We start from the raw sequence: 24,314 nt of genomic DNA on the forward strand, positions 1-24,314 counted from the left end.
GCATGCCCCCGGGTGTTTGTCTATCCCTCAGCCTCTATTTCTAAGGGTAATCCTACTAAATGTGGTCTGAGATCTCCATAAGTGGAGGTGGGGGGTAAGGTGGGGTTATTGTGAAAAGACATATAGAAGCATTCTGCAAAGTAAGGGAACTTGGGCACCCCAGAGACATGGGCGACACCGAAGACCCTGGCAGAAGGCCCCGCGTGTCCAGCGCAGGCAAGCTAAGCGCAATCTCGAGCTGGGTGCAAACTGTAAGCAGGGAAGCACACCTTTGCTGTCTTGAGGATGTGAAGGGCCGGGCTGGGCAGATGCCAGGCACGGGGCAGGGGAGAGCACGGGATGTGGGCTACCAAGAGGCAGCTTAAGGTATGTGCGAGGGTCCGCCGGCCCTCCTCCTGCTCTCCACGGCCACGCCCCTCGCCGTGGCCAACTTGCCAACGCGCGCGACCTCCAGCACCCCTGGGCTGTGCGCGCTCTCGGCTCCGGGCGCTCCGCCAGGCCTGGGTGGGAGGACAGAAGGGTCCCCGCGCAGGCTCGGACTCCCGCGGGCGCCGCGGCCGCTTCCGCGCTGCCCTGTGCGCTCCTCCCGCGCGCTGTGCGTGTCCAAGCGCGGGCACTCGCGGTGCAGGTGGGCGCGCTCTCGCGGGCGGGGGTCCGGCCGGGCCGCGCGCCTCCCCCGGAACTCGGCCGTGCCATTCCCATGATGCCCAGCCACCGGGCACGGCTTCCGGAGCGCGGCCGCCGCCGCCACCGCGGGTAGGTGGCGGGAGGGACGGCCTGAAGGGGGGTCGCCCCGCCCCCTCTCCGCGCCGGCCCCGCCCTCCCCTCCCGCGCTCCCACGGCGCGCCGGGCCCCGGGGGCCCCGCGGGACTCCGCGGTGGCTGCGGGCGCCTGTCCGAGGGAGGGCGGGGCGCGTGTGTCCGCGTTTCCCTTGGGCTCAGGGCCCGGCGCCTCCCGGGACGCGGGGCGCAGGGCGGGCAGCTGGGCTGGGTTCGCCGTGCAGGCCGCGGCGGGCGGGCACCGGATCGGGTCGGTGGCTGGGGCTGGTCGCTGCTACGGTAGAGGGGTCACGGCCCCGGGAGGAGCCCCCCGCGCTGGCCTGGCGCTTGTTGCGCCCTGCGTTCCTCGAGAGCCAGCGGGCGCAGGTAGGGTCCAGGTGAGGCTCAGGTGAGGGCTGGGCTCCGGGTCACCGAGGCCTGGCTGGCCTTCAAAGGCTGCTTTTCTTGCCCACGCGCGGCTTCGAGGCCCCTGATTCCCTAAGCCTGGGATGCCAGAAAATGACTTCGGGGTTGGGTGTGGGGGGGCCACAGACCGGCGGGAGGCCCTTCCCCTCCTTTGAGAAAGGTTGGCTTTAACCTGCTTGAAGACCAGACTCCTGCTCCAGCAGCCTCTCAGGCAGCGAGATGAGCAGCCGCGAGAGTCTGTCTCCCTCTCCGCCTCCACTCCGCACAGAGGGTTGTAGACACAACAGTTTTTCTCGGGGCCCCGAATCATGTCACCACCTCTGGCTCCTAAGGCCCAAATCTTACCACACCCACTTCAAGTTGGAGTACAGTGGCCTCTACATCATAACTTAAATTTAGAGGCATGCTGGGGTGCGGGAGCTGACTGTACCCACAGCGGCTGTGGAAACCTGATTCCCAGAGCCGCCGCCAGTTTAAATCCCCAACCTTGGCTTCAGTTCACATCTTTAACTCTCTGCAGTTCATGGTTCTCCAGAATGACAGCTCCCAAGATTGACGTAGACCAGGTAGTTGGACCAACAGCCATTAAGACTGTCAGAAGCCCAGCTCTGGGTCCATCTGTGAACAGGTGAGTGGACATAAACTGATCTTTTGCGCTCCCCCCTCGATCTTCCCCCCACCACACCCCATACCCCCAGCTCTGAACCTGGTGTGATGGTTGTTACCCAGGCTCCACAAGCACCCTTTGTTGTGTTTACTTTGGTCTGTTGAGATAGGCTATCTAGAGCCCAGATGCTGTCTTTAAAGATAAGAAAACAGTGCTTGCTTGGAGGACCTCCTCCTCCGGCCCTCTCCTGAGATTCCAGGCCTGGGCCACCACACGGTGCTGGATTCAGACTCTTCACACTTAGGCTGTGCAAATGTTCTGTGATTTCTGTGGTATTGCTCTGGCAGCAAGCCTACTGCAAGGAAGAGGAAGATCCCCTAAACAGCTCCCACTGTCCTGGGCCTGGGAGGTGTTATTGTCAAGCAGGACTAAGGTAGGTGACTGCCAGGATATGAACGGCCTGGTAGCTAGTATAGGAAAGCACCCCCTAACCCCCATCTGTGGCCCTCACCCAGAAGAGTGACAAATTAGCTACAGTTAATGTAGCCGATGTCAGGGCAAGCGTTCCTGAATTTGTTTTGAGTCTTTCTTTACATTAATGACATATCACATCAGAAAAAAAAAGGATTTATAAACTATCATCAGTTTCTAAGCTAGATGTCACCAATTCTTTATAATCCTGGTAGTAAAAGCTGATTTATTTTTATTCATTCATTTATTTGGACAATTTGGTCTCTATGTTCCTGACTAGCCAGGAACTCACTGTGTGTAGTAGGACCAGGCTGGCCTAGAACTCACAGAGATCCTCCTGCCTCTGCTTCCTAAGTGTTACCATTAAAAGTGTGCACAACCCTGTCCAGCCCTTGCAGTGGACTTTAAAAGCTGGTGGGGAGGCAGAGGCAGGCGGATCGCTGTGAGTTCGAGGCCAGCCTGGTCTACAAAGTGAGTCCAGGACAGCCAAGGCTACACAGAGAAACCCTGCCTCAAAAAACAAGGGCTGGAGAGATGGCTCAGAGGCTAAGAGCACCACCTGCTCTTCCAGAGGTCCTGAGTTCAATTCCCAGCAACCACATGGTGGCTCACAGCCATCTATAATGTGAAAATAAATAAATAAATCTTTAAAAAACAAACAAAAAGCTGGTGGAAGATGCTTTGACATGTAAAGGGAGCAGCGAACACCTCATGCCTGAAGCTCTTACACCTGGTTGCAATAGATTTCGTGTATTAGTTTCTTGGTTCTAAAAATGAGCTGCTGCTGCGTTTGCAGAGACCTCTAGTTAGGCTGCCTTCCGCTCTGAGCACATTCTGGTCTGGATGGCCAGCCCCACCTCTCGGGGGAGGGATTTCAGTATGTACACAGCACATCCCAGCCTGTCAGAAAGACCAGTTAAATAGCTGGTGGAGAGGACAGAGCAAAGCAAACAACAGGCCAGGCCCTACCATCTGGCCTTGGGTTAGGGGTGGAGACAACTTCTGTGCCGTCCCTTGTCCCTCGGAGGAGCTCTTGTAGGCGCTCTCCCGTCTCATGAGGCAGAAGCGGACCAAAGCAGCCCGGAAGAATTAAGAGCCACACAGAGACTCTGGTGTCTTTCCAAACAACCCTGCACCTCCTGGACTAGGCTCCTCTTCGCAGTGTTCTGACCAGCCTAACTGACCTGCGGAGACCTGGCTCTGACCACACAGCTATACGTATTTACTTCATAACATCCTCGCCATCTGAGCTGGCAAGCCCCGTGATCTCTTTACACACCACACAGTCCTTCCTTCAGACCCACCCATACCCAAAGTTGGGGTAATTTTGATGCTAATTAGCCAAAACTGATGTCAGCCTATGAACATCATCTGTCAGATATGCATTTGGCATTTTCACATACAACAGTGTAGTGAAGGCGTGTCTGAAAAAAAAAAGGCTTGAGAAAGTGCTTTTTGAGTCCTTCCTATGGTGCAGCTTTGGTTAAAGAACAGGGTGGTCATTCACAGAAAGGGTCTACCCATAAAGTCTCCTGAGAACACAGGGAGGTAAATGACACCTCTTTTGTCCTCTGGCAGAAAAGCTGCTAACCCAGGCGGGAAAGGAAAGGGCTGTGGAGCTTGCACTTTTTTTTTTCCTCCTAACTGAGCCTTTCACCTATAGGATGGAAGTGCCTGCTGGCAAAACTGAGGCCTGGGAGGCTTGTGGAAGCCCTTCCTCCACCCCAGCCAACAAGGCTGGGTTGTAGTCCCAGGTGTGCTGTCTCTTGTCTCAGCATGGGTGTTTGTTTGATAATGGGACTGCTTAGCTGTATCCTTCATTGTGTTTTCTTTGCTCCCAGGATGTGAAACAGGCTGACCCAGAAGCCCTGCCTCCCAGCACCCAGCCTGCCTGCTAGGATGTTCCTAATGAACGCCCCTCCAGTGGTGGCGCTCCAGTCCAGATGGGAGGCCTTTGGCCAGCCCAGGAACTTCTGCTTTCCTGACTGCTTCTCCGAGTCTCGAGAGGACACCTCCAGGGCCTCAGTGAGTGCTAGGGTACAGATGCTCATCAACACGCTGCAGAGAGACGAGGCTGCCCTGGGCACGAGCCATGAGCGCGTCACACAGAGAGGCCAGCGTGCGGAGAGGTGCCGGGACAGCAGGCTAGCCCAGAAGCCTGCTGTGTGCAAAGAGCGGCCAGAGTTCCCTGCCTGTGGTCTTGTTGCAAACTGTAGCCCCCTGGAGAAAGATGAAGCTGAGAGGCATGGTCCCTTGGAGCTGGATTGTGACAGTGATGACTCGGTGGACCGGGACATCGAGGAGGCTATCCAAGAGTACCTGAAGGCGAAGGGCGGGGCTTCTGAGCCTGTGTCCCAAGGTGCCCTCTGTGTCCCAGAGCCTGCCCACAGCAGTACCCTGCCTATCCCGTGTCCCCCACAGCTCAGTCCTGGCTCAGGTAGTGTTCCTGCGGAAGCCAGTGAGGACCAGGGCTCCACCTCCCCAGCTAGCATGAGCAGCGAGGACTCCTTTGAACAGAGCATCCGAGCTGAAATAGAACAGTTCCTCAGTGAGAAAAGACAACATGAAACCGCGAAGTGTGATGGGTCCATGGACAAAAAATCAGACCCAAATGAAAGCCCTGCCAGACCTAGGGGGAACCAAGAGACCTCAGCCAGGGCAGCTCCGATAGGACCCTGTAAGGAGTTCATCTTCCGAAAACCTCCCCGGTTAGCAAAGATGAGCACGCAGCCCAGAAGCTTCCGGCCTAAGGTCTCCACAGAGCTTGAGACCCCTGGGAGCACAAAGCTGACCGCCCACAGGCCTGAGGCTGCACAGACCAGGGCTGGAGTGAGGAGGAGCATGCCTGCCAGGCGCAGCAAGCGCATCAGGAACTTAGCTCCAGTGCACCAGGCGTCTGACTCCAGCAGTGATGATGGCATCGAGGAGGCGATCCAGCTATACCAGCTAGAGAAAACGAGGAGGGAGGCCAGTGGGGACCCGCCTCTGAGAGCCCAGCGGAGAGATGAGAGCCCTGGCAGCAGCCAGCCAAGTGCCTTGCCTGAAGCCCACAGGAGAGCCCCTGGCAAGAAGAAGCTGGCAGTTGCAAAGGTTACGGGCACCGACATGGGAGGTCTCCACCCTGACCCCGTCTCCAAGCTCCTAAAGGATGTAAGAGCCTCTGTACCTTCAGGACACACAGCTGCCAAGAGTGACGCTGTTCACCAGGCCTCATGCCTAGCAGACACGTCCACTGAGCTGATGTGCGCAGAAGCGATCCTGGACATTTCTAAGACCATCTTGCCCGCCCCCACGGAAGGCAGTGACAGGTCTCCATCCATGAATCCACTCTTCTGTCCCCGGCCAGCTGAAGGTGACAGCAGCAACGTTGACAGTGATGACAGCATAGAGCAGGAGATCCGGACATTTTTGGCCCTCAAGGCACAAGTAGGGAGTCCTCAGCCTGCCCAGGGCCAGCTGTCCTCACCTGGCCCCAGTGGCCAGCCTGGCATCCCCAAGGCCTCTCTTCCTAAAACACCAGATCCGCCTCCGGGCTGCAAACGGAAACGGAGAGGTGGAGGCAGCAGTACAGTGCCCAAGAAAATAAAGGAGTTTAGAGAGAGTGCCCAGGACAGTGACCATATCCAGGGGAGGTTGCAGCCTGGCCATGATGGGTGGGACCCTCTCAAAGTCACAGAGGCCGCAGGAGGGGAGGCTGAGGCCAAGGACCAGCCCATCACCTCCAGGACAGTTGGACTCAGTGACACACACCTATCCCAAGGCCGTGGGGCCCTCGCGGCGAAGACCAGCGAGGGGAAGAGTGCTGGCGGCGAGAAGGACAGCTCCGAGGACAAGAGCAGCTCTCTGGACAGCGACGAGGACCTGGACATGGCCATCAAGGACTTGTTAAGATCCAAGCGGAAGTTCAAGAAGAGGTGCCGAGAGACCCGGGCTGCTTGTAAGAAGGTCAGGTTTGGCACCGCAGAGTCTCGGTGTGGGGAGAAGCTGAGCAGCCCTCTCGGGGACTGGAGGGACCACGGGCAGCAGGCACCGCGGAGCTGTCTGGCCAAGTGCAGAGGGGAGAACAGAGACAGCCCGGGAAGAAGCCCAGGCAGCATCTTCAGCAGTGTGGCTGAGAAGGCGAAGCAGGGTGGTGGCACTGGGGGTGAGGATGCGGGCCCCACTTTTCTTCCCAGGAGGAAAAATCTAGAAGGGGCTCCGACCTCTAAGGACGCAGGAGCCAGTGGCCGCCCTCCCTCAGCCTCTGACCCCCTGTCTGAGGACAGCTCAGTGGACAGTGATGACAGCATTGAGCTAGAGATCAGGAGGTTTTTGGCCGAAAAGGCCAAGGAGTCTGTACGCAGCTCAGAACCTCAAGGGGGCCCTGCCAAGCCAGAGGTGCCCTACAGGAAAGAGCCAACCCCGGGGTTACAGCCTGGAGTGTGCACACGGAGCCAGAAAGCCAAGGGAACCCCTCAGCCGGCTGAAGGAAGGAGAGGCCCGGAGAAAGCTCGGACCCAGGCAGCCAGCCTCTTGAGCCAGACTGGGAGGGGCACTGCCCGTGCCGAGCAGGCCACCCGCCTCCCCACCATCCTGGGCCGAAGCGAGCCAGCACTACCCAAGAACACCAGCAGGAACAGCTGTGCCAAAGCATCTCCACCAAGGAGGAAAAGTATTAGCCTTCACAAGGACCAGAGCCCACAAGGAACCCAGACTGCCACCGCCGAAAGTGTTTTCAGTCAGCTTCCCAGTTGTGCCAAAGTGGGTGCCGAGGCTGTAAGTGCCAGGGGGACGTTTCACCTGAACTATGGAAGTCAGAACTTGCTGACCCCTAGCCCTGGACCCCAGGCTGACCTCACCCTCCCTTGGAGTGATTTTGCACACCAGAGCAGGCTGCCCAGTCCTTGGGCACTGAACTCAGGTCAAGGCACAGTGTGGACAGGGGTCTTCCGGGGTGAGAAGGAAAAGGGGGCCACACCACAGGCTGGGGGCCCACCCAGCCTCTCCTCAGGCCCCAGAAAGAGCCTGCCTTTCCTCTCCACCCAGCTGTTCCACTTCGGGAAGAGCGTCTCCTGGGGGGCCAAGCAGGCTGGCCTCTTCAGCCCCAACTTGTCCCTGTCTCTGCAGGGCCCAGCGTTCTCTGCCTTCAGGGAGACACAGCCTGGCCACAACCCTGTATTTGGAAGCCCACACTTGCTTATGAAGGACAGTGGGCCCTGGCCAAGCCGGAAGGCTCAAGGGGCCCTGAGGCAGCAGGACAGAAGGAGTTCTGGCTCCGAGGACAATGTCCTAGACCTGAGATACCGGCACAGGGTTGACAGGGAACACCAGGACCAGGAGGCTTTGGGCAGTGATGCCAGTGAATTCAGTGACACTTCCGTGGAGGATGAGGGCAGTGCCACAGTGAGCAGTAAAGGCCTCAAGTTGTGACAGGCGTGTCATGGCTCTCGTCATAGCTGTGAGAAGCAGTGTTCATATCATGTCCTTGGCACACCTGCCTCTGTGTGTGTGTGTGTGTCTGTCTGTCTGTCTGTCTGTCTGTGTCAACAGCATGGGGTGGGAGTAGGGGACAGTCAATGAGCAAAAATTGGGTCCTTTCTGTGCAGCCCCCTCCCCATATAAATATGTACACTAACCTCAAATGACATTTTTATTTAATGATTGTGTCCTGGTACATACAGTTTTTGTAGGGTTTTTTGTTTTGTTTTTTATAATTATTTAAAATACTGTTTTTAAAAAAAAGACTTTTTAAAAATGTTGTTCATTCTTGCAGGGTGTTCCTAGCTGCAATTCTGTCTGGTCTCTGTGCATGTATGGTGGATGAGCAAACACTTGGCTCTAACTGTCCCTGTGAAGAACAGAGGCAGAGGCTGGACCTGTTGGCCATTTGCTGATGCAAATATTCAGGCAGCAGCTATCCACCTCAGAAGCGCTAATACGGCTGAGGTGTGTCAGGATGCAACTAGGACAAGGGTGCTTCAGGAAGCACTCTGGTTCCTGGTCCAGGCTGTCTCTGGAATCTGTAGTCATGGCCTGTAACTAGAAAACACTTCAAAGCACAACAGCTAGCAAGTAGCTAACCAACCAACATCATCTCCCTCTCCCCCTCCCCCGCCCCGCCCCAGTGTGAGGATCTGGCCGCTGTTGCTGCAGTTCAGCAGAGCCCAGATCATCCAGTATCCAGATGCTGGGGGGTTCTAGCATCCATGGTAACCTCTTCATACAAGAGCTACTTGTCTGCTTTTAATCGTGGCTCTAAAAGGCAATTCCACGTGTTCGTTGTCACGGTCCTGGATGGATGGATGGATGAGTAGTGAGGCCATGAGATGGCTTGGTCCCCAAACGCGTTAGCCCCCTGTGCTGGGAAGCCCCAGCCTTGCAAACAATGGCGACAAACCATCCCCACAACCTACCTTGTAGCACTCAAAGGCAGTTGTGTGTGGCCAAGGATAACACCAGCAGTCTGCGTGGCTTTCTGCAACCCTGTCTCTACCCAGGAGAAAGAAGGGCCCGGCCAGTGCTGAGGCCAGGCTGTGGGGTCCTCCGAGTTAGGCAGAGTGATAGCTGCCTCAGTGCTGAGGTGCCATGGCAGCTGGGGGCTGAAAATGTGCTGGACCCTAGATGGGAAAGTCGCATCTGTGCTGTCATCTCCCTGTCGCCACGGAGTTCTGCAGCTCGGTGTGCTGGATGGCTGCAGGTCTACTTTGTGGCTGAATTCTGTTGGTACTCTTAACATTCTGATGTGGAAGTGAGCTTTCTACTTTACGCACCCGGGTATGAAGTGCAAGTCACTTCTGTGCCCAAATGCAGGCACATACCCCTGCCATCCTCCGTGTCTGCCGTGTTGGAGCCATGACGTGGTGCAGGCCCCTGTGGTCCCGTCATGCTCCTAAATGATCTTTATCTGTGATTAATAAATTTCATGTGCATATTTGTTCATGTGTTTCTGGGAGAGACAGCTTTGTGTCATCCGCGTTGCCATTTTAAATTTTTAAAGAGTGCTTTTAACCCTTGAAAACAAAAAAGCATCTTGTTTTGTATATAAGACCCATTGGGTTCTTGATTTTTTTTTTTTCTAATGAATAAACCAAGCACTATCCACAAATTAGTTTGTCCTTTGTTTTGGGGGGCATGGTCTATATAAATACAACCTGGCCTGGGTGGGGTGATGCCATCATCACCAAAGGGAAGGAGCTTTGCCCTGAAACAGCATCCCTCAGTCCTGTCCCTGCTCCCTGCCTGGGGATAGCACTGGTCCAGTGTCCTGAACCCAGTGGCCACAGTGCTTTTCTTCCCAGGTCTGTTGTGCTGTGTATAACAAAAGCTGTTCCGAATCTGGGAAGGACAGTGGCCTTGGGTTGAAGGCTGTGCCATCAATCAGCTATGGCTACAAGTCCCACATGCACGCTCTTGTCTTATTTTCTTGTCCTGTCCCTGTGATGATAAAATGCTCTTGACAGAAGCAACTTGAGGCTTGAACTTTATTCAGTTCAAAGATCCGGTCCATTGCAGCAGGAAAGGCCAGATGACAAGAACTTGAAGCAGCTGGTCACATCACATGCACAGTCAGGAAACGGCTGAGGACCCTCATCTGGCTGTCTTGCTCTGCCTCCTCATGTGTTGTTGCCTCTGCCTGATTTGGTCCAGAGTAAGGGCCTTGGAGATGCCCAGCAGATACCAGGGCCTGATACAGAATCCTTAGGCACTAGAACCCTGAGCCAAAAACAGGAAAAAAAAACAAAAAAAACAAAAAAACCCTATATTCTCTTTAAATTACAAGCCTAAAATAATTTGTTATGCCAACAGAAAATAGACAGACAGGTGGATTGCATCAAAAGTATGTGGGTTTTGTTGTGTTTGTGTGTGTGTGTGTCTTTCCAGACACTTCCTCTATTTAACAGGCGGTGTCTACCTTTATACTCTCATCAACTATTCCAGAAAAAGCATTTTATTGGACACGACCAATTAAAGTAATTCAGTGCCTAAGCGTAGTGCCAGGATGAAACCCACACCGCCCACAGGCAAGCTTGGTCCCTGTGCCAAGCCACATTTGTGTGCGAGCTAACAATCCTGGCCCAGGTCCCAGCTTACCCTGGGCTTGGAAGTGGGGACTGTCCAGGACACAGGTTCTACCTCATCACACAGCAGGACAGGAGCTCAGTCACTCTGGCTAGACCCGGCCTCTGGTTTTCCTACCATGGCACTGTCTGCCTGCTTTTCAGGATGGCTGCTGTGAAGGTGTGCCTTCTTTTCAGCCCTTGCTGGGTGAGCCCCTTTCTTTCAACAGAAAACAGACAGGGCTGAGGATGCAGCTCAGCTGAGTTTGGTCCCCAGCACCACATAAACCAACTGTGGTAGTGCATGCCTGTCACTCCAGAATTTAGGAGGTTGAGGAAGGGTCAGAAGTTCAAGGCCATCCTCAGCTATGTGGAAAGCGGAGAGGCTAGATATAGAAAGGCTAGTGGCATTTAAAGAATAGTTTTTTGGGAGGTTGTTTGCTTTGGTTTTGGTTTTTTGAGACAGGGTTTCTCTGTGTAGCCTTGGCTGTCCTGGACTCTCTTTGTAGACCAGGCTGGCCTTGAACTCACAGCGATCTGCCTGCCTCTGCCTCCCAAGTGCTGGGATTAAAGGCGTGCGCCACCATGCCTGGCTGTAAGAATAGTTTTAATGATAACCTATTTTCAGTAAGACATGGTGGTGCACATCTTTAATCTCAGCGCTCCGGAGGCAGAGGTAGATGGATCTCTGTGAGTTTAGGGCCAGCCTGGTTGACATAGTGAGTTCGATGCCAGCCAGGGCTCCATAGACAGACCTTGTCTCAAGAGCCACAGATTGTTTAAGTCAGGGGCTGGAGAGATGGCTCAGCAGTTAAGAGCAGTACTGCTCTTGCTGAGGACCCAGGTTCAGTTCCCAACACCCTTATCAATGGCTCCACCCCTCCTGTAACTCCAGCTCTGGGGGCCCCCTCTTCTGAGCTCTTCATTCAGGCACCAGCACCCACAAACTCATAAAGACATGCACACGTACACAAATAATGTTTTAAATTTATTTATGTATAGGCGTTTTGTCTGCATGTATGTGTGTGCACCACATGGTGCCCTCAGATGCCATATAGCTGGAACTGTGAGTCACCATGTGGGAGGCAAGGATCGAACCCATGGCCTCTTAATGAGTAGCCAGTTTCCTTAACCACTGAGCCATCTCTCCAGACTCTAACTTTTTTTTTAACTTGTTTTTTGTTTTTGTTTTTGTTTTTTTGTTTTTGAAACAGGGTCTCTTTGTGTAGCCCTGACCATCCTAGAACTGGCTATATAGACCAGGCTGACCTCAAACTCAGAGCTCTGCACACCTCTGCCTCGGCCTCCCTAGTGCTGGGATTGAAGGCGTGTGCCACCACACCTGGCATCCCTAAATAAATCATTCAAAACAGGGCCAACATTTTAGCGGGACACCCACTCTGATTTTCTACCTCAGAGGGGCAATCTATAGATTCTGGCTTCAGCCTCAGCTCATAGCTTCTTAATTAAACCAATCGATTTTTTTTTTCCTAAAAAGCATTTCCACTCCAAATTAGACATTAAGAGTGTTGCCAAATGTTTACTTTGTGGATTAATAATACCAAAGGGGGAAAAAAAGAGTGTTGCATTTCTGTGAACAAAGCATCGATGACAGTGTATAAGGATTTCTCCTTTCTGATCTCAACATTTCCAAATTTTCCTGTAGTGAAAACATCTCATTTATGAGAATAAAGTTTTTTGTTTTTTGTTTGTTTTTGTTTTTTTTGAGACAGAGTTTCTCTGTGTAGCCTTGGCCATCCTGGACTCACTTTGTAGACCAGGCTGGCCTTGAACTCACAGCAATCCACCTGCCTCTGCCTCCCGAGTGCTGAGATTAAAGGCGTGCCCCACCACGCCTGGCGGTTTTTTTGTTTGTTTGTTTTATCAGATGTGGGGAGATGGCTCAGTGGGTAAAGCATTTGTCACACAGACCTGAGTTTGGATCCCCAGCCTGGCACAGGAGCATGTACCTATAACCCTAACACAGAATGACAGACACCAGCAGATCCTGGGAGCTCACTGGCCAGTCAGTCCAGCCAAAACATCAGGCTCCAGATTCTGTGAGGGACCCCGTCTCATCACAAGGCAGAGAGCAAATGAAAGAAGACAGCAGACGTCAACTTCTGCCTCCACACATACACACACATGGCAGAGTACAGCCTCCCATGGGTACACACCCAGGTGCAGGAGCACACATACACTAAAAAAATAAAATAAAAATAAAATAATAAAAAAATAATAATATAATCAGGATCAGTGTACTGGTTGATTTTGTATCAAACTGACACAAGTTAGAGTCATCAGAGGGGAAGGAGCCTCCACTGAGGAAATGCCTCCATGAGATCCAGCTGTGAGGCATTTTCCCAATTAGTGATCAATGGGGGAGGGCCCAGCCCATTGTGGGTGGAGCTATCCCTGGGCTATAAGAAAGCAGGCCAGGAAGCAGCACCCCTCCATGGCCACTGCTGTCTCCAGGTTCCTGCCCTGCTTGAGTTCCTGTCCTGACTTCCTTTGAACCATGGAAGTGTAAGCTGAATAAACCCTTAACTTGCCTTTTGGTCGTATAGTTTCATTGCAGCGATTAAAAAATAAATAAAAAACAAAAAACAAACCTAAGACAATCAGCAAAATGGCTAGCAGGTTAGGGCACTTGCAGCCAAGCCTGGCCCCTCCCCCCCAAAAAAAACAGTAAACAGAAAAAAGAAAAAAGAAAAAAGAAAAAGAAATGAGAGCCCAGTGGCTAAAAGCATATACTACCCTTATAAAGGACTCAGGTTTAGGTCCCATTTGGGACAGTTCACACCTTCTGTAACTCCAGGAAATCTGACACCCTCTTCTGGACTCCTCAGGCACACACACAATTTAAAAATAAAATCTTTCTTTCTTTCTTTCTTTTTTTTTTTTTTAATCACCAGAGAGAGCCTACATGTAAACCTGAGCATTTCCAGCAGGGTGTGGCGGCGCTGCTCCAGGATAAATACAAGACACATCGGGAAACTGAGGCGGTAACAACTTTTTAATAGAAAACCCAGCCATCAGCATCCTTCCTGTATGAAATACATAATGAAAGACATCGTGGCTCTATTTGCATATTTCTCTCCTCGGGAAAGGAAAAGTGTTTTCTGAGAAGGCAGTGAGATCTGTGCCTTCAGAACTGGGCACTTGTCAAGGATCGGGGCAGCCAAGTTCCCTACAGCAGCACTGAGTCAGGAGGTTCCCCACCCCCATCCCCACCCCCGGGACAGGCATCCTGCTCCCTCAGTCACAGATGGACGGCCTGTTGACGTTGTAACTGGGGTGGAAGTTAAGGCGGTCACAGTGGGTGATGAGATTGTCGGGGCCCGTCACTATGCTCTTCTCCAGGCCGACATTAAAAGTATTTCTCCGGAACATTCCACAAGCTGCAAGTTGTCTGGAAAACTTAATTGAAGATGGGTAAAATACTTTCTGGAAGTAAAAAGAAACGAGAGGGTCAGTGGTGCATGATGACACAGGCAGCCAGGCTGGTCTGTTGGAAGAAGGATACTCAGCAAGGTGGCCCCTTGTGCCCCAACCAGTCCAGTGCGGGCTTAATATATCTAATATAATTAACACTGCCTCCTTTCCTCACCACATGGACAGCAAGAGAAGCCATAGGATCACCTGCGTGTGTGAGCTACACCACACCTAGGTGTGACAACAAACATTAACCTGGGGTGGGGCCAGACACACACACATACACACACACACACACACACACACACACACACACACACACACACACACACCAGGGTCTGCTCCTGCCAGCCATGCCACACGAGGCAAGTCACCAGACCTCGGTAAGCTTCAGCTTTCTCTTCTGTGAGTTTGGTCACCTTGCAATACTTTAACAAAATACTTATAACTAACTTAGAAAGAGAAAAAGTTAGTTGAGTGTGGTGGTGCACACATTTAATCCCAGCACTCAGGAGGCCGAGATACACACACACAGAGAGAGAGAGAGAGAGAGAGAGAGAGAGAGAGAGAGAGAGAGAGAGAGAGAGAGAGAGAGAGAGCGCAGACAGACACACACAGAGACACACAGACACACAGACACACAGACACACAGAGAGAGATCTGGTCCCATGAATGAGCAGTCTTGATGCTTTGAATTGCTGGGTGGCAGTGATCAGAACAAACTGCTTTAGTCAGGAGCCATGAAGAAGAGCAAAGAGAGGTCTGCCTGGATCCCAGGATTCCTCTGAGATGCACACTTCTAATACACTGAAAACCCCAATAAAAATCCCACATCCCAACAACACATTACTAGTAACCCTGCCTTGAATACATGGACCTTTGGGGCCACGCCTCCAAGCCATAGCAATGGGTTTCTATTCTGTTGAGTCAGAATCCTCTGTAAAGTATTTTTAGAAACTCAGGGGGAGGCGGTACTGCAGAAGTTAAGAGCACTGACTGCTCTTCCAGAGGTCCTGAGTTCAATTCCTGCAACCACATGGTGGTTCACAACATCTATAATGTGATCTGATGCCTTCTTGTGGCCTGCAGGGGTACATTCAGGCAGAGCACCAGACAGAGCATCATCTAGCCAGACAGAGCACCGTATACATAATAAACAAATACATCTTTCTTTTTTTTTTTCCAAGACAGCTTTTTTTTTGTGTAGCCTTGACTGTCCTGCAGTGGCTTTGTAGTCCAGGCTGGCCTTGAACTCACAGAGATCTGCCTGCCTCTGCCTCCCGAGTGCTGGGATCAAAGGCGTGCACCACCACTGCCTGGCAAACACATAAATCTTTGAGAGAAAAAAAAAAAAGACTCCAGGGCATGTACCACCAGCCCGGTGTGTGGAAGGGGCTGGCCTGCTCTGCAGCACTCAGTTCTTGCTAAGTGTGTAGCCACTGTGAGTGCAGGAACCTAGCCAGACAGAATCATTGGATGACAGGGAGATGTCTGCCATGTGCAGACTGACCTCCACCAAGTAGTAGTACCCTAGTCCTCGGAGAACCCCGGGTCAAGATCGGCTGACGTTTTCTCTCTTTGGCAGGAGACCCATGTAAAAAGAAATGATTTCAGAGCAATTGTCAAGAGGCAAATTTGAGATCTCCAGGAAAACTGAACATTGTGTCCAAATGCCATCCCAATATGCACAGCTCCCCCATTAGTGGCATGGTGTATTGCAGCTGCTCCTGATATGAGCCAAAACTACTTGGCTGTGCCCTCCCTGTGCACTCAGGGGCCCCCTCTTGGCCCTGCCCACTCAGGACATTTTGACGAGTGTATAACAGCAGACGTCCACCGCTGCAGTATCACAGCAAATAGCAATAAGATCTGCTCTCTGAGCACAGTGAACGCAGTCAGAAAGCTGAAAAGCCAACCCCAGACAATGGGGCTGTAAGAGACAGGGACCACCTACCTGTTCCTAACTTGCCTCTGATACCCTGCCTGCTAATCTGAGTATAAAGCACCACTGTTGAACGGGGGCAGCATTTTCTTGGTGGCCTTGTATAAAGGCGCAGGCAGAACCTGGGGCCGAGGCTCAGGGCTCAGCTCGTAGAACAAACACTTTGCCTACCACCTTCAAAGCCCCAGCAGTTCGTGAAACACTATGTGGTAGAGCACACTGTTAACCCAGCACTTGGGAAGTGGAGGCAAGAAGTTCAGGAGTTCAAAGCCATCTTCAGCTTTGAACTGATTCAAAACTAGCTCCGGCTATCTCAAGGCCATGTCTCACAGAAGACGATAAAGGCCTTTATTGCCAGCCCTTGATGACTTGAGTCCGATGCCCAGGACTTACGTGGCAGAAGGAAAGAGAACCAAGTCCGACAAGCTGTCCTCTGACCTCCATACATGTACCCCCACACACAAAGACAGGTTGAATATAATTTTTTGTTTGTTTTCTGTTTGTTCTGTTTTGTGGTTTTTTTTTTTGAAACAGGGTTTCTCTGCATGGCTCTAGCTATCCTGGAACTCACTCTGTAGACCAGGCTGGCCTCGAACTCACAGAGATCCACCTGCCTCTGCTTCCTGGGTGCTGAGAGTAAAGGTGTGTGCCACCATGCCCAACAAGTAGAATGTACTTATTATGTGCTTATTATGCATACAGTGTTCCACCTGCATGCCAGAAGAGGGCACTAGATCTCATAGATGGTTGTGGGTCACTGTGTGGTTGCTGGGAATTGAACTTCGGACCTTTGGAAGAGCAGGCAGCGCTCTTACCCTCTGAGCCATCTCTCCAGCCCCATGGAATGCATAAGCAGCAGTACCTACATACCTGCTTCCCACAGAGGCACCTTGCCTTGATTTTGGAACATTGACTAGTGAATAAGTATTTTCACAGGGGTTCTGTCACTCATATGACATAACAAAGTGGCCAATTACCAGGTCTTCAAAACTGACAACTGTTTGGAAAAATGACCTCTAACATCCTAATTCCAGAGTGGGAGCCCAGTTAATCTGGGGGTGCTCACTGACTCTGTAAGTGTGTTGCCTGGATCTGAGTGTGACTTCAGTTACAGAGGCACCTTAGCTCTGACCAGCACCACAGCCTGATGCACAAGGCACATCTCCCAACATGAAACCAATTCAAGAACACTTGGCTTCCTGGATTTGCCCCTGGGGTGCCTGTGGGAAGAAGTGCACGCCTGTCTGTCTGATGTGTGTGTGACTGTAGAATGGGGCGGGGGAGGGGGAGAGACAACATGGACTCTTTCTACAATGTATTCTATCACCTCTCTACCTTGGCCCATTCTAACAGGATTCGAGGTACCCCACATTCAAGTCTGACCCTCACGACCCTTGTCATCCCGGCATGTCTGGCTTGCACCTACCGGCATCTCGTGCACCGTGGGTACTCTGCTCCCATAAGTCTGGTTACTGGTGCTGTACATGGAGATCGCTTTGTCGGTCCTGTAGAACAGACACACACTCTGTTTCCCACAGCCAGTGCTGGAGGAGGGGCCCTCAGTGGCTCTACTTCACACCCTGGGGCCTCAGCAAGCCGGCTCCTAGTTTGTAGGGAGTGGGTGGTAGTGTGCCCGCAACTCCTTCACAGAAGTCAAGAAGGCTTCCGGCCTCATTTGTACAACTCTCAGGGGGAGCTTCAAACTCGAAGAGACACCGCCCCTCCCCACGACAACTCCGCACCCACACGCATTCACCCTTGTGGTTGCTTGGACAGTAAGATAAGACTCTGATAGTAATGGTGACACAAGGCACGGTTCACGCATCTGGCTTATTTTGGCCTCAGCAGCCAGGCACTTGGGAGTTCTCACACACATGACCAAAACTAGGGCCACCCGCGGCACCCTGCTGCACCGAGGAGGTAACCTCAGTTTTCCTCACCTGTAGCCACGAAACCACGCCGGGTTGTTGAACCTGTCTGGGAGTTGCTCGCTCACATGGTAGTAATCGCTCGTCTTCTCTGGGGCGGGCTTAGCCTTGGGTTCCACCGGCTCGGTACACTCTTGGGGATTTTCTTCAGACATTGAGGCTCGGCAGGAAACTAACCATGGACAGTCAAATCCGCGGCTGCAGGCGGCGGCGGCAGAGCGTCCTGTTGCTAAGCAACAGCGTCACCTGACCGGGAGGCGGGGCGGCGGTCCTTTATAGGCTGCTTGCCAGTGGAGATGTAGGCAGGTCTAGAATCTTCCAGAGGGCGAATAACAAAAGGAGACAGTGAGGAGTTCTAAACTGGGACTGTCACGCGAAAAGAATTCTAAACTTCCACGCTCAGCTTCTCTGGGAGTTCCGCTGGCTTTTTCTGGGATTGTTGGGAACATCCTTGTATCATCCCAAAATGCACTAGGAAACAGATCCTGGGCCTGGGATTTCATTAGCAAATGCACAGGAAATTAGGTGCTTGCTCAAGCACCTCACTGGTTTGCCTGTACTTACTGTACTGGCCAGAGCTTCTCCTTGGCCTCTGTCACCCCATGCTCCCCATAACTCAGCCTAAACTAAGATTCAAGATGTTGCTAAATTTAGATAATTTTCCTAGGCCAAAAATTGGTGAAATATCTTGTGAGCCGAGCACGTACGTAGCTCATAAGGAAGAGTAACTGCATTAATGACGTGCTAGTGAAATACCAGGTGGCAGGTCTCTGAGTTCCAGGCCAGCCTGATCTACAAAGAGAGTTCTAGGCCAGCCATATGTATTTAGTAAGACTCTGTCTCAATACTACTACTACTATTAATACTAACAACAACAATAATGATAATAATTTTTTTCTTTCTTTTTTCTAATATAGGGTTTCTCTGTGTAGCCTTGGCTGTCCTGGACTCGCTTTAGTAGACCAGGCTGGCCTTGAACTCATATCGATCTGCCTGCCTCTGCCTCTTGAGTGCTGGGATTAAAGGCGTGAGCCACCACGCTTGGCAATAATAATAATTTTTAAACAAACAATAAAAACGACTTGGGGCACAGTGTGGTGGTGCATGCCAATAATCCCAGCACTCAGGCGGCAGAGGCAGACAGATGTCTATGAATGCCTGGCCAGTCAGGGAGACTTTGGTTTGTTGTTGTTGTTGTCATTCTTTAGTATAATTTGGTGCTGGAGAGGTGGCTCAGCGGTTAAAGGCATTTGCTACTCTTCCAGGGGACCTGAGTTCAACTCTCAGCTCCTACAAGGTGACTCTGAAACATCTTTAACTCTAAGTTCCTGGGGAATTAGATTCCTTCTTCTGATCTCCACCGGCACCAGGCACTCACAAGGTGCATATACATACCTGTAGGCAAAATACTTACATATACCTAAAATAAATAAAACAAATTTTAAACAACAGCAAAAAATGCAATTAAAGTGGCCAGGCGGCGGTGTTGCACGCCTTTAATCCCAGCACTCGGGAGGCAGAGGCAGACGGATCTCTGTGAGTTCAAGGCGGGCAGCGTGGTCTACAGAGCCAGTTCCAGTTCTTAGAGAGTTCGCACGTCCTGGTTCAGGCCCATGTCCCAGCCAGGCACAGATCGCCGCTGGCCACCGCACTGCCTCGCCTAGGCGGAATCTCACTTACAAGGTCGCGCTTTGGGGACCCGGCGGCGGTCCTCCCGGACTGCGTGCGGCGCTGCAGCCCCGCGGACACAGTGGAGGAGGCGCTCTGGTGCGCAGGAAGAGTCTCTGCGGCATCTCTGTCCACGCGCCCGCCATGGCGCCCGTCCCGGCCGTGTTGACCCGGCTGCTGTATGCAGGTGAGAGCGGAGGACACCCCCGCCCCAAGACGGGAGGGACCCAGGGGTCCGAGAGAGAGAGAGAGAGACAGGAGGGCAGGGACGTGGGCAGAGCGCGGCCTCACCGGCTTTCTCCCCGCAGGTGTGCGGCGCTGGCCAGGTTTCCTGCAGAAGGCGGCCCGGGGCCCAGCGGGGCAGAATGGGAGGATGGTGACGGGAGCCCCGGTCCCCGCGGTCAGCGAGCCCCAGGACGGCGACGGTAAAGGCCAGCGGCTGGAGCTGGGCCAGGGCGCGGAATCGTGGAAGGGGTTGTCATTGCGGGATCCCCGAGCGAACCCTGGGCCAATCTCCCTAAGTGGGGTGGGAGGGAGAGTGGCCCCCAGTGGCCTTAGACGCTCCCGAGACCAGTGAAGACCAGTTTTGGATCTGTCCACCTTGCTGGCCTTCAGGTGCGACATTTGAGGCACCAGAAGTCAGTGAGGCTTCTGACTCTTTTCTCCCCTTTTATCTGTGGAAACTAAGAGAAGAGGACTGGCCAGGCTTTCCCCTCACAGAGGCCACCTCAGACCTAGCACTAAGCCCTTCGGTGCCGTAAGAATGCCCCGTGTCTTCAAGATCGTTCCTGGCGTTTCTTCTCACCTTGAGGTCCCCACTCCCAGGAGATTCGTGCCTCTTTGGTTGTTGTTGGTGGGCCACAGTGTCTTCCCTTCCTCTTTTTTTTTGTCCCCAGATCTGCAGAGCAGGATCCTAGATGTGCCACTGCAGCATTCGGACTTCTTCAATGTCAAGGAGCTATTTTCTGTGAAGAGCCTCTTCGAGGCCCGAGTTCACCTGGGACATAAAGCGGGGTGCCGTCACAGGTAGCTGGCACAGGCAGTGTGGGCAGAGCGTTGGGATCGGGTCAAGGTTGGAAGTGATGCCGGATGGGGGTGTCACAGCAACACCAACTGTAGTGCCTTTGTATTGATGCTGTTTACAGACATGGTGAAAATAAAGGGTCGCCACAGGCTGAGGACCCCTGAGTTTTTGGCCACCCCAATAGAGAGGTCCTGCCTTATGGAACTGAAGTTGCCACAGACAGCATCACTAGCCAGAGTGCCTTGCCTGGGTTCATGTTTTGGGTTTGGTTTTCCGAGACAGGGCCTCTGTGTAGCCTTGGCTGTCCTGGAACTCACTCTGTAGACCAGGCTGACCTCAAACTCACAGAGATCTGCCACCCTAGTGCTGGGATTAAAGGCGGCCCCGCCACCACCACTGGCCACTGGGGCTCGTGTTTAATGTGCGGTTGGTGTTCAAATCTCCACAGGGCAAAGGTGAGACAGGTTGAGCCACACACCTGATGCTAGCTGCTCAACTCCACAACCCAGAGCCCATCAGTAACTAACTACACCAGGAGTAGAGGGGAGACAAGCGTAAACGGTGCCTCCCAACCTGCATTGCTGACAGGAGTCTGTGGAAAGGGACGGGTGGCTCTGTCAACACTGCAACACTCACTTGGGGCTTTTTTGTTTGTTTGGTTTTTGGGGGTCAGGTTCATGGAGCCATACATCTTTGGGAACCGCCTAGGCCAGGACATCATTGACCTGGATCAGACAGCCTTGAATCTCCAGCTGGCCTTGAACTTCACCGCCCACGTGGCCTACCGCAAGGGCATCATCCTGTTTGTGAGCCGGAACCGGCAGTTCTCTCACTTGATTGAGAGTACAGCCCGGGACTGCGGGGAGTACGCCCACACCCGCTACTTCAAGGGTGGCCTGCTGACTAACGCGCGCCTCCTCTTTGGGCCCACAGTCCGCCTCCCAGACCTCATCATCTTCCTGCACACGCTCAACAATGTCTTTGAGCCCCACGTGGCCGTGAGGGATGCGGCCAAGATGAACATCCCCACAGTGGGCGTTGTGGACACCAACTGCAACCCGTGCCTCATCACTTACCCTATCCCCGCCAACGACGACTCTCCCCAAGCTGTCCATCTGTTCTGCAAGCTCTTCCGCACAACCATCAACCGGGCCAAGGAGAAGAGGAGGCAGATGGAGGTGCTGCATCGTCTACAGAGTCCCAAGGGGTCTGAGGGCAGTGGGAGCCATTCCCCATGACAGGAAGCTCCTTGTCCAGCCCTGAGCTACATCCCCGTTCCCCATGCCCAGCATCAGCGTCCTATGTTCAAAGTCTGATCATCCCGAGCTAGCTCTTGTCTGCCTCTTCTGGGAACAGACTCAGGTAAAGTGCCTCTGGCATCCACGAAGACTTGGACGTAGCTAGCCAAGTGGACGGCACTGTTTCTGCTTTTGAAATAGGGCTGGGTTCCATTCAATTTCTCTTTTCTATTAAAAGTAATCCTCACTGTCTTCTAATCCGTCCTTCATTCTCTGAAGAAAATTCTATGCAAGATGATACTGATGTCCCCCAGAGCCCCCAATAGCTGCCTCTAGACCTAAACCAGACTTAAGGCTAAGCAGGCTCCTGGAGGGGAGGTGGAGTGTGGTCCATGAGGAGGAGCGCTACACTGCTAATGAGCTTACTTAGTCTGCTAATTCATCAAGCGGAAGTCTGGGGGATGTGTGTGGGCATGCATCTTAGGAGTGTGAAACAATGGTGAAGGAACACGAAACTGGATCAGGCTGAGTTTGATGACACTCGCCTTCTGAGTGGAGATGGGAGTTTAATATGGAAACCTGTGCAGTTAAAAAGGAGATACCAAAAAATAAATAAATAAAATAAAATAAAAAGGAGACACTCAGACTTTCCCCTCATGATCTGTTGGATGCTGGTTCTGAGTTCACACCCGATTCCATGAGAGCCCAAGAAACACTGTGGCCATCCAGTTAAAGTAGGGGCTTATGGAGGTCAGGTAACTAATGGAGTTTTGGCTGAAGTCCAAGTCACAGTGGGTCCCTAAACTCATCCTGTGGTTATTTCCCCAGTCCCAGAATGTATAATTGGGATAGCGACTGAGAAGTTGGCAGAATTCTCACATTGGCTCCCTGACCTGTGGAGTGAGGGCTGTTATGTTTGGGAAGGCCAAACGGAACTTTAGAGTCGCCTCTGCCAGGAAAATAGTGAATCAGAGACAGTATCAGGTCCCTACAAGAGCTGCAGAAGTCAGTGCCACCGTCAAGGACTTAAAAGACCAGGATGGTGCTTCCCAGGTCTCCCTTTAACTCTCCTATCTGGCCAGTGCAGAGGACGGATGGATGGTGGAGACTGACAGATGCCTATCGCAAACTCAGTCACTGTCTGACTGCCGCTGCTGCTGTACCAGATGTGCTGTCCTTACTTGAGCAGATGAACACATCTCCTGATACACAGTATGCAGCTGTTGGGCAGATACCTTCTCCGTACCTGTCCAGAAGACCATCACAAGCAATTGCTTGCAGTTGGTGAGGCCAGCAGTATACCGTCACAGCTTTACCTCAAGGATGTATTAACTCTGCAGCCCTGAGTCATAGCTTAGAAGGGATCTTGATCGTCTCATGAAACACCACATTGGTGCACTATATTGATGGCATTATGCTGGTTGGACCTAATGAGCAGGAGATCGAGACCACTTTGGACTCACTGGTAACAAAGGCACATCAGAGGATGGGAAATAAATCCAACCAACATTTAAGGGCCATCCACCTTAGTGAAATTCTCAGGAGTCCCAGTGATGGGAGCCAGGTAGAGATACTCCTTTTAAGGTAAAGAATTAATTATGGCATCTGGCCCCTCCCACCACCAAGAAAGAAGCACAGTGTTTAGTGGGCCTATTTGGATTCTGGAGACAACACATTCCTCACTTGAGGGTGTTATGTCAGCCCATATACCAAGTGGCTCGTAAAGCACTAGCTTTGTGTGGGGCCTAGGACAGGTGAAGGCTGTAGCATGTCCTGGCTGCTCTACCACTTAAATTGTGATCCAGCAGACCTGATGGTACTTAAGGTATTAGTGGTAGATACGAATGCTGTTTGGAGCCTTTGCAGGCTCCTATAGGTAAGTCACAAAATTGAGATTTTAAAGATTTATTTATTTATTATGTATATAATGTTCTGTCTGTATGCCTGCCTGCAGAAGAGGGCACCAGATCTCATTATAGATGGTTGTGAGCCACCATGTGGTTGCTGGGAATTGAACACAGGACCTTCGGAAGAATAGCCAGCGCTCTTAACCTCTGAGCCATCTCTTCAACTCACAAAATTGCAATTTTAAAGCAAGACTCTACCATCATCTGCAGATAACTCTTCTCTCTTTAAAAGACAGATCTTGGTCTGCTACTGGGCATAGTAGAAACAGCATTTCACAATGTGCCATCAGTTTGCCATGTGACACAAGCTGGGTGTCATCTGATCCACCAAGTCATAAAATAGGACGTGCACAGCAGCAACCCATTACCAAATGGACGTGGTACAAACACCATCAGGCCCAAGCGAGGCCGGAGGGGCACAAGCAAGTTACGTGAAGAAATAGCCCAAATGCCTACGGTTTCTCCTCCCATGCTGTCTGCTGCCGAGGCTGCACATACAGCCTAAGGGGTGAGGAAGAGAGGATTGGAGCCTGGTTTTTGTAATTTGTAATGTGTTTGCACTTAATACAAGGGATAGTTATGTTAGGTGTCGTTAGGATAGGCATGAACTGGCTATTGTTTCCATTGGCGCACGCCTGTAATCCCAGCACAGGCAGAGACAGGCAGATCGCTGAGTTGGAGACCAGCTTGGTCTACGAAGTGAGTCCAGGACAGCCAAGGCTACACAGAGAGACCCTGTCTTGGGAGATGGGGGGGGGGGGGATTGTGTGTCTTGTGTGTCGAGTTGACAAGGGGTAGACTTGTGATGGCTATTCTTGATTGTCAGTTTGAGTACATCTGACATTAACTAAAACCCAAAAATGGAGGGACACAC

General features: G+C 52.2%; 3 protein-coding genes and 1 long non-coding RNA gene across 6 annotated transcripts in view; 3 read left to right on the forward strand and 1 right to left on the reverse strand.

Annotated features, from left to right (window-relative positions):
• The window catches only part of LOC311607809, a 307,121-nt gene extending 297,775 nt beyond the window's left edge, over positions 1–9,346 (forward strand). The window contains exon 2 of the long non-coding RNA XR_014782750.1: positions 8,556–9,346. This is a non-coding gene — a long non-coding RNA (uncharacterized lncRNA). The remainder of the gene's footprint in view (positions 1–8,555) is intronic.
• Positions 838–7,883, forward strand: PPP1R26 (protein phosphatase 1 regulatory subunit 26). 2 transcript variants are annotated; one of them, XM_084799865.1, is made up of 3 exons: positions 838–1,156; positions 1,705–1,812; positions 4,104–7,883. In XM_084799865.1, exon 3 carries the CDS (start codon positions 4,162–4,164, stop codon positions 7,669–7,671), a length of 3,510 nt encoding a protein of 1,169 aa, XP_084655991.1. In that variant the 5' UTR covers positions 838–1,156; positions 1,705–1,812; positions 4,104–4,161; the 3' UTR covers positions 7,672–7,883. The 2 variants fall into 2 exon arrangements, with proteins under 2 accessions (XP_084655991.1, XP_084655990.1); XM_084799864.1 differs by having other exon boundaries at positions 838–1,145.
• Positions 9,347–13,292: 3,946 nt separating the features above from the next.
• PIERCE1 (piercer of microtubule wall 1) lies at positions 13,293–17,893 on the reverse strand. The gene is made up of 3 exons (XM_084799147.1): positions 17,616–17,893; positions 17,102–17,180; positions 13,293–13,745 (listed from the first exon to the last, which is right to left on the reverse strand). The coding sequence occupies exons 1-3, from the start codon at positions 17,756–17,758 to the stop codon at positions 13,557–13,559; spliced, it is 411 nt and encodes a 136-aa protein (XP_084655273.1). The 5' UTR covers positions 17,759–17,893; the 3' UTR covers positions 13,293–13,556.
• Positions 17,894–19,303: 1,410 nt separating this feature from the next.
• MRPS2 (mitochondrial ribosomal protein S2) lies at positions 19,304–21,785 on the forward strand. Of its 2 annotated transcripts, XM_084799145.1 has the most exons (4): positions 19,304–19,458; positions 19,580–19,696; positions 20,168–20,297; positions 20,969–21,785. In XM_084799145.1, the coding sequence occupies exons 1-4, from the start codon at positions 19,416–19,418 to the stop codon at positions 21,531–21,533; spliced, it is 855 nt and encodes a 284-aa protein (XP_084655271.1). In that variant the 5' UTR covers positions 19,304–19,415; the 3' UTR covers positions 21,534–21,785. The 2 variants fall into 2 exon arrangements, with proteins under 2 accessions (XP_084655271.1, XP_084655272.1); XM_084799146.1 differs by lacking the exon at positions 19,580–19,696 and having other exon boundaries at positions 19,366–19,458.
• Positions 21,786–24,314: the final 2,529 nt, after the last annotated feature.

Source organism: Acomys minous, assembly GCF_964271855.1.
Source record: "Acomys minous genome assembly, chromosome: 10".
Taxonomy (NCBI): Eukaryota; Metazoa; Chordata; class Mammalia; order Rodentia; family Muridae; genus Acomys; species Acomys minous.